At 46.4% G+C, this 8,910-nt stretch overlaps 2 protein-coding genes across 2 annotated transcripts in view; one reads left to right on the forward strand and one right to left on the reverse strand.

The window, feature by feature from the left end:
• The window catches only part of LOC141735804 (S-adenosylmethionine synthase-like), a 42,913-nt gene extending 39,896 nt beyond the window's left edge, over nt 1-3,017 (reverse strand). The window contains exon 1 of the mRNA XM_074569042.1: nt 2,917-3,017. The gene's annotated coding sequence lies outside the window, so the exon portion shown is untranslated. The remainder of the gene's footprint in view (nt 1-2,916) is intronic.
• On the forward strand, nt 2,667-5,417 carry ATP5ME (ATP synthase membrane subunit e). The gene is made up of 4 exons (XM_074569043.1): nt 2,667-3,154; nt 3,336-3,390; nt 3,690-3,788; nt 5,281-5,417. The coding sequence occupies exons 1-4, from the start codon at nt 3,119-3,121 to the stop codon at nt 5,304-5,306; spliced, it is 216 nt and encodes a 71-aa protein (XP_074425144.1). The 5' UTR covers nt 2,667-3,118; the 3' UTR covers nt 5,307-5,417.
• Nucleotides 5,418-8,910: the final 3,493 nt, after the last annotated feature.

Below are 8,910 nucleotides of genomic sequence, written 5' to 3' on the forward strand. Positions count from 1 at the left end.
TATCCAATTGCCCTCAGAGTAAAAAAAAAAAAAGGGTTCTTTTTTCTTGCATTTAAAAGGAATTTCCGGTATTTTCAGTTTGTGTCCATTGCTGCTTATCCTGTCACTGGGCACCACTGAGAAGAGTCTGGCTCAGTCTTTGCTCCTCCCTGTCAGGTATTCGTGAACATTGATAAGATCCCCCCCGATCCTTCTCTTGCAGGCTGCATAGTCCCAGCTCTCTCAGACTCTCCTTGTATGGGAGATGCTCCTGTCCCTGCATAGTCTCCATTGCCCTTTGGTGGACTTGCCTTAGAATGTCCACATCTCTCCTCTACTGGGGAGGGAAGAGCTGGACACAGCACGCTGGGTATGGTCTCCCCAGTCACCTCCCTTGACCTGACAGTGGCACTTTTCTGAAGTCCAGGAGGCTACTTGCCTTCTTTGCCAGAATAATGGTTTTAATTAAATAAAATCTCCTGAAAGTGAAGAAGTAAAATTGCAGCAAAACATTCTAGTAAAACTTCCCTTCTAATGACATTGAATTTTTTTTGCCTGTGATGGTGGTACTGCCAGTCGGGAACAACTGCCTCCTACACTAAATAGGTCAGGTCAGACAAAATGTGGGCATGCATGGGAGGGGTTCAAGAAGTCCCTGGTCTCTCAGTTCAAAATTGTGGTTCCATAATGATGGCTGTTTTGTTTGTTCAGACCAGTAGGCCTTGTTAATGGATTCGCGTTCAAGATTAATCCATTCAGGACATTAGAAGATGGTTAACAGCCACTTGCAGTGCTGTCACTTCTGCCTTCCATAACAAATGGTGCTAGCTGAAAAATTCTGTTAAAGACTGCTGAAGGATGCAGTTTCAGTTTGTAGCGTACGGAGCTCTTAATTTACTTTAAAAGAATAACAGTCATAGCTGGAATTCTTTGCAGAGACAGGATTTGTATTTAATCACTATAAACATTGTAAAGGGTTTGTAACTTTTTTCCATTTTATTTGAAAACAACTGAGTTAGTGCAAATGATTCTCTCACAACTTATGAAGCTGTTTCTTACAACTTAAACTTCCATGTAAGTTTGGAACAGACATAGTCAAAGTTATTGTTTGGCATCTGATAAACCAAGAGCAGCTATTGAGATTGGATTTTTTAGTAAAATAAAGCCAGTCACCAGGAATTTTGGACTTGGACAGTTTCATTTTTTCAGTGTGAGGGTACTTGACAGTAGGCTGCAAAGCTCAATTGCAGCCTTCAGCTTGGTAACCTGTGGGGTTACTCAGGCCAGTGCCAGGTAACCGTGACCTATTTCTCTGCTACTTTGGGCCACAAAGATACATGTTTTTGTGGTGAGAAGAAAACACACAAGTCTCTCCTAATGCTTATGATTTGAGATTTTACTGTAGGTAACTACATGGTGCCATTTATGCCTTCTTTTCTTCTCCATGTGTGATGGTGTAGCATCACGACTTGTCGTCCAGGTTGCCCACTGCATCAGTAGGGGGAGACCAGAACATCCGTTCTGTGTATCATCAAAAGAAATGAAGAGTAATTGCGATTTTAATTCAGAGACTTAAGTGCTTTCTGTTTAAACATCCAGTATGTTTCAGAATAACTGATGAGGTAATTCAAGACCATCAGAGTTTGCAACTTTTTTCTTTGTAGTATTAAGTTGAAAAACACTTCTGGCTAATATATGATCTAACTTGAATTGTTTGCTTTTAAAACTCGTAAGCTCGCATCTGGAGAAATGCCAGACTGGGTTCTAGTTTTGCAAATGTCAATATTCAAATCAGTGTGTGTTCTCTTTGCACATCAGCACTAAGACTCCTAGTTCTACTACTACTACTGCTGCTTTGTGTTTGGGAGATTTATAACATTTAATTAAAATCATGCCACTGTCACGTATTTAAGGATTTTAAAACTCTCATCTGGACACGCATTGGACAAAAGTGGCTAAATAAGCAAGCACTGTGCCACTAGTAACTTCGCTGTCTCGTTACAGACTTGGCATTAAGCTTTGTGGTGAATTAACTATGGCATTAACAACGGATAGTGATGTTGGGAACTAAGGTGATATCCACCCACCCGTGACCTCTCATCTGTATTGCTCCAAGTGTCTCTCAGAGTTCTTGCTACTGAAAGTAAATAAAGAAATGTAAAAAAAAAAAAAGTGATAGATTATATATGTTCCATCTATAAAAGCACTTTCAGGTCTTGCTGATACAGGACATACAACAATAATTAAAAAACTTCATGATACTAGAAATGGATCTGAGAATCTTCCAACAGGCTCCCTAAAGAGAAACATTTCAGACCTCTTTTAGTGAATTTCAATTACCTGTAGCTCGATTAGCAGAAAACAGCACAGGCAATTAGCTGCCAGGGAGTTTAATAACCATCTCCTTACTGTTTCACTGCGTATGTTTAACATCACGCAAGGGTTCGAAAATGGCGGCACTAATGAACACTCAGCAAAGATTCACATTCCTCAGTTTTATGAGAGAATGTGAAACATCATCCAGATTTCTTAACTGCCCGGCACATACATGCTTTCGTTCAGGCTCCAGAACCAAACCCAGAAGAGTGCTTCGCCGCCTCTGCTAAGGCGCCCTCCGCCCTCAGGCCCGGACACGGCGAACGCTGCCCGCGCGCCGCCTCCGCCACCGGCGCCGGCAGCGCCCCCGCGGGGCGCGAATCCGCCCTCCCCGCCGCCGTGTGAGGGGCCGGTGCTCCTCCCCGCCCCTCCTTCCCCCTCCGCCACGGGGGGCGACACCGCGGAGGGCTCCCGACGCCATTCCCCGAGGCTGCGGGGCACGCCCCGGGCGAAGAGGAAAAGCCGAGCCTGCTCCTTCCCGCGGCAGACGAGGGACGGCTCTGCCATTTTCTGTCGCGGGGGAGCTACCACGGTCCGTTCTGTGATATGACGCGACGGTACCTCACGCTTGGACGACGCGTGACCGGACACCGCAATCCGTAGCGCCACAGCCAAAACACTCCGCAGGCCACCCACACCGCCCCGGCAGGGGCCGTGCCTCGGGCAGCACCACCCCCGCCCCGGCGGGCGGAGCTCTCCGCTCCTCCCGTCCCGCCACCGCCCTGCGTCCGTCACTTCCGGCCGCCGCGCCACCGCCGCCAGGATGATCCCGCCGGTGCAGGTCTCGCCGCTCATCAAGGTGAGGGCGGTGGGCGGGTGTCACGGCACCCCGCGGCTGTTCCGCTGCGCTCTGGGGCGGGGGGGCGGCTGGGGACCTCGACGGGCCGGGGCGGGCAGGTGGCGGGCCGGGCCTGATGGGGCCTGGCCTGGCTGTGCGTGTGAGCGAGTGAAGGACGCGCCCTTGTCTCTGCCTCCCGCAGTTCACCCGGTACTCGGCCCTGCTGGTGGGGATGATCTACGGCAAGAAGCGATACGGTGAGTACGGCGCCGCGGGCGGCCTCTCCCCCTCCCTGGTGCGGCTCCGCAAGGGCACCTTGAGGCGGCCGGTGCGGGCCGCGCAGCCGCGAGCCCGGCCGCCATTTCCCCCGCCCCGGGCCCGCGCCGAGGTGGCCTTCGGAGACGGACATTTACTGGTTTGTAGTCACAGATTCGTATGAAATGTGCCTTTGCGCCGGCGAAACTGTTTTTTCTTCGTTACTAAGTGAGTTAACAGGTGCAGAGCTTTGTGCCAAGGTTCGAGAAATTATGTCTTAAAGCGAATGTGTTAATGACAGACTACCTAAAGCCTATTGCTGAAGAAGAGAGAAGAATAGAGGCTGAAGAGAAAAAGAAACGTGAAGAACTTGAGCGGATTGCAAAAGAGCTTGCAGAAGGTAGTCCCTTAATTTAATACACACATCCCATGCTGAAGTGTACACACTGGCTTGCAGGTGGAATGCCAGTTTACTGCAGTGTTTTTAGGAGAAATTTAGGCTTACAGCCAATGGACTGCAGACCCAGTGGTTAAGGTTTTGTGAAGGATAAGGACTGCTGCTATTTGACAAGCTCTTCAAAATGTAAGCAACCAATTAGGACTTGTTAAATGGCTATCCAGATTTCCACTGAGAAAACAAACTGCTAAAAGTTGCTGGTTGTTCTGCAATGAATAACTGGAACAGAATATTAACTGTACTCAGATGTCCCTTATTCAGCTGGATGCAGAAAACCCATGATCCCTTTTTTGCATGCAATATAGAAATCTCACAAATGTGACTGATGATCTAAACCAGAAGTTGCAGGCAACTGCTTGTAACTGCAGCACAGACTTTTAAGTGGTATCGCTAGCATAGTGTGAGAGGTCAGCTTTGTTTGTTGTATCTCTCAGATGAAGAGAACATGCCATAAGTAATCAATTGGGATTAGTATTACTGCTTTTTTATCATTAGCTTCCACCATATAGTATTCCTGCTGCAGCATGCTTTACCTTGACCATGGGATTATTTCTTGGCTGCCCTGTGCTCTTATAACAGAGGATTCTTCCGTCTGCCTTACAGGGGAGCGTGCTGTCTAGACTGAATTCACCTAGGTTATTTTAAGTGGACTTAAGAAGAATTTTTAAGAAAATTTAATATTAACTCAGGCTGTTCTTGGTGTATCTGCACACTTTGAAACTATTTCCCTGGGAAACAGTGACATTTGCGTTGTCCTAAACAAGACTAATGTTGAACAAAACCTTGTGAAATGAAATGAACTACAAGTATATAAAATCAAATATGCACATTGATGAATTCTATCACTCACTAGAAAGCTATTTTTCACAGCTGTTCTACCATCATAAATACATAGTAATGGACTAAATAAATGAGTCTGTCAGATGTTTTCTAGTTTAGCTAAGACTTTTTGTATTTTTGGAGGTAGTGTTGCAACTCCACTTAATGATAGAATTCTGTGGTTGTTTCTTTAGAATATTCTATCTATTTAGAAGTGGCTCACAAATGACCGGTCTGCTTTCCCAACGGTGATTTTGGTGCGGTTTTCCATTAGAAAAACAATTGTTAAAACTTCATTCAGTGCAACACAGTTGTAAAAGATTGTTCTTTAAAGATGGCTAGCTGGACTTATCTGTAGTGATAGCTTTTTCTGGGCTTATTTGAGTTGTAAGTTCAGAAAACTGTCATTTACTAATGAGTAAGTGAAAAAAGTGCCTTTACCCCAAAGCAATGAAATATACTTCTGTTGAATAAGCAGAAGCGGGAATCATAAAAACTGGCTTGAAAGAAATGGAATACTTAAATCTACCTTTGATCCCGCTAAAGCTTTCATATTTTAGTACTACATGGGGGTGACTAGTAGTCCTAACGATGTTCCTTTTTTCTTCCCTTCTAGCAAGTGAAGAGTCCATATTGAAATGAACAGAAGATTGGATCTTAATTTCACACATGGAAGTACATGGCTAGGCTCTGAACTGTTCAGTGGTTGGTGGACTCTGCATGCTGTTCTATCAATAAAGTACTTGGAACATTTCAGGTTGTATTTTTTGAGTGAATTGCACAGAGCAGCAGCGGAAGTGCTTGCAGAATGCGACAGGAAGCATTTGTCATAAGCTGTCCATTGCTGCGGCTGAAACACTCTTGTATTCTTCCAGCCAGACACTACACCTACTACTCATAGGTAATGTTTGTGATCAGAAAATACATAAAATTTAATATATATGGGCAGGTGGGGAAGGCTGGCATGGCACTAGTTGCCTGAATCTGTTTATTAACTGGCTCGACTGGGGAGTTGGTGTCATCTTTTTTCAGCTTTGTTATTGCAGTGGATTGTTGCATGATTCTTATATTTGACAGTGCAGTCCAATTGGATTGTGACTTATCAGCCCATGCTGAGATCTGAGGAGTTAGTGCTGACTCACTAGTCAGATGTTTCTAAATACATACTTTTTTCAGATTTAACAAATGGTCAAATGTTGTTTCCCAAAACTGAGAACAAGTTACGGTCAAAATGTTGTCTGTCTCTTTTATAAGTGACTGGCTATGCAGGTGACTGGCGTTTAAAAAATTAATGGCCTTTAATGTGAAAGTAAGTTGCTTTTCACATGTAAGCTGCTAAGGCACCTCCTCAGCTGTACAGACCTCAGATGTCCCAGAAGAAGGTAAAATGCCTATCCCTGTAAATCATGTTTAGCGACTTGTTTCGTGTTCTTGTTTTGCTCACTGTAGATAATACTCGTACCTGCTTCAGGGTGTCTGGTTTCTTATTTGGACAGTGGCTAGCTTCCTTTTTATGACATTGCAGATAAGACAGCTGGAACAGTGGTTTCCGACCTAAATCTTTCTAAGCGCTAGCAGTCTTTCAGGAAACATTTTATTAAACTAATTACTCTTAAGTATACAGTCTCTTCTAGATTATGATTTGGAATAAATAAATCCTTAACTACCAGCGCACATTCTCAACTAACAAAGCAGTCCTATGGAGTATAAGGAAATTAAATATAACAAAATCATATTTGAATTGAAAGAGAAGGCAGATAGTTCTATTGAAAGGCATTTTTTTCTTGGAAAGTGGTAAAAACTGAAGCAGAAAGTCAACCTGAGACCAGTTGACTGAGAATGGAAAGATGAGGAAGGAAGCAATAAGAAAATGCCTTTCAGAGTGTGAGAGCAAAGATCCCCCATGTTTCCTCCGTAGTCTCAAAAACACTGCAGCCACCTTTTCTTCTGCTGGAACTAGATTCGTCTGACTCCTCAGTGCTCTGCTGCTGCTTGAGAGGGAGTTTCTCTCTACTGAATGTTTTTCCTAATCTTACCCATATCCCACCTTAAGGTTTTGTGGAAGGAGTAGAGGAAGAGGTACAGAGAAAAAAGACTTTTCTCTTGCAAGCATTTGTGATAGATGATGCAAGCCACATTCAGCCCAGACAGCAGTAAAATCTTACATGTATCCAGTACTCTGGGTTGCGTGGAGGTTTTCTTACACAGGATCAGGAGCTGCTGGAAGGACAAAGCTGCCCTGCTGAGTGCCAAGACATGCAACCCGTCTGGCTGGAGAGTGGATCTGGGGTTCATACTCCACCTGCAGTATTCAGTACCATCTCTTCCTTTGAAGAGCTGAGTGGAGGTTGAGTTGTTCCTGTCCTGACTCCCTGGGAAGGGAGTAGCACTTCCCAGCCTTAGCTGGGGTTGGACTGTGGCCAGCTGGGAAAAGAGTGATAATTCTCCAAGGTCTGCAAGAGGTGGTTGAAGATCGGACCATGGTCTCCACTCTCCCTGCCAGTTTTTCCCTCCCTCTTTGCAGGAACTGCCATCTTCACAGCTCTGCCAGCAGAAGAGAACTTGTATGTGTTCTAACCTCTCTGGCAGTGCCAGGTCAGGCATCTCCACTCATGACCCACCACCAGCAGAGGGAACAGCTGAACAGCACCCACATGCTCTTTTTTCAGTAGCAGAACAAAGAGGTCCTGTCTTGAGTCAGCTTGTCCTACACCTTCCATCTGCAAAAGCAGATGGTGGCCAAGCCGCAGCATTAAAAATCGCTTGGCAGCTCCCCAGTCAGGCAAGCTCCTTCTCCTGCATGGAGGGAAAATTTACTCTCCACCCCTAAGCTCCTGAGAAACCTCCCCTGGCAGTCTCACAGGGATATTAAATTCCCCAACCTCTTGCCCCTCCGCTTTCAAAAGTAGGAATGGAGGTCTGTACGCATTACCTCCATCAGTGAGGTGCTTACAAAAGAGGCTGCCTCTCGTTTCCCACGGGAGAGCTGCATCAGGCCGGATGTGAAAACACTTCCACGGGTATAGTCAAATATGCCAGAAGCAGAGCTAAATTACGCTACAGCACTCAATAGGGAGTAGATTGGTCAGGAGACCTCTACTGTAATTGTGTTGCAACGACATCACTTTTCTCTCAGTCCTGGGAAAATGTTGGAAAAACCTGTTTCTTAGCCCTTCCCTTCTTCATGCCCAGTAAGTCCAGGCAGCCAGCGCCCAGCTGCTAGGGGGGCACCACTGCAGGTAGGAACTGTGCCAGGTTTCACCCGCATCTGTCTAATACCTGCAGTGGGAAGCAAATTGCAAGTGGTGTGGTTGTGATGGTGCGGCAAGACGTAGAAACATATTAGGAGGGATCGTTGACCAGAAAGGGCAGTGGTCCCAATCTTTAGGCAAAGTGGCTATGTGGTTAGGTTGTACTATTTTGAAAAAAAATTTAATTTCCTCACCTGGTTTGCATAGTAGGAGAAAGCCAGTGTTGCCCCCAGATGCTAGGCAGTGGGTGTGAGAGCCACAGTAAGGGCCAAAAACGAAGGGCAGGCTGCCCGGACCTCAGGGCTGGACATGCTGTGTGTGCCAGATGAAAAGACTGGGAGCAGCAGATGAAGCATCTCATCACAGCATGTCCTCAGGTATGGGGAGGGAAGGGTTTTCTCCCACCAGCTGCTCCTCTCTGGGCCACTGCATTGCGTCATTAATGCTTTCCCTGGATGGGCCAGCCTGGGAAGCGAGGGGCTGGGTACCCTGTCCCAGGGTACCATGGATGAATGTCAAGACTTACCCTGCACTTTACGGTTGGATAATCTCAGACTGCAGCTGTATGTTGTCTTGCCAGTGCTTTCACCGGGCAGGCAAGCGGGCAAGGACTCTGCACCCCCTGAGATTAAGCTGCAGGGAAAAAGTTTTACCGACAGACTGTATCCTACCAGAAACAGATATAGTGCAAGGGCAAAATAAAAGGAAAATTAAGGGTCTTGGCTTGCTGTTTCTCTTGCTGCCCTCTGATTGCTGCAAGTGGCTTCCCACAGCGACAGGAGAGGCAGTCAGCTGCAGAGCAGCTGGGACACGTGACAGATGACCTGCAGAAATGCTCTAAGATAACGGGTATGGGTGGCAGAGCTGTGTGCGCTGCCTGGGGCGCCCGAGGTGCTGCAAGCAGTCAGGGGACCAGCAGGAGAGGGATGCAGGAGATGGTGGTGGAGACAAGGGGGAGACTTGCCCTGTCCCCACTGGCAGGGCACAGTGTCCTG

The sequence above is a fragment of the Larus michahellis genome, chromosome Z (assembly GCF_964199755.1).
Source record: "Larus michahellis chromosome Z, bLarMic1.1, whole genome shotgun sequence".
NCBI classification, from domain to species: Eukaryota; Metazoa; Chordata; class Aves; order Charadriiformes; family Laridae; genus Larus; species Larus michahellis.

What these genes read in the sequence shown, in the direction of transcription:
- ATP5ME (XM_074569043.1), top strand. Translation starts at nt 3,119, where the DNA reads ATGATCCCGCCGGTGCAGGTCTCGCCGCTCATCAAG. An exon ending in CTACGGCAAGAAGCGATACG is followed by an intron (nt 3,391 to 3,689) that starts GTGAGTACGGCG and finishes TGTTAATGACAG; the next exon opens with ACTACCTAAAGCCTATTGCT. An exon ending in TGCAAAAGAGCTTGCAGAAG is followed by an intron (nt 3,789 to 5,280) that starts GTAGTCCCTTAA and finishes CTTCCCTTCTAG; the next exon opens with CAAGTGAAGAGTCCATATTG.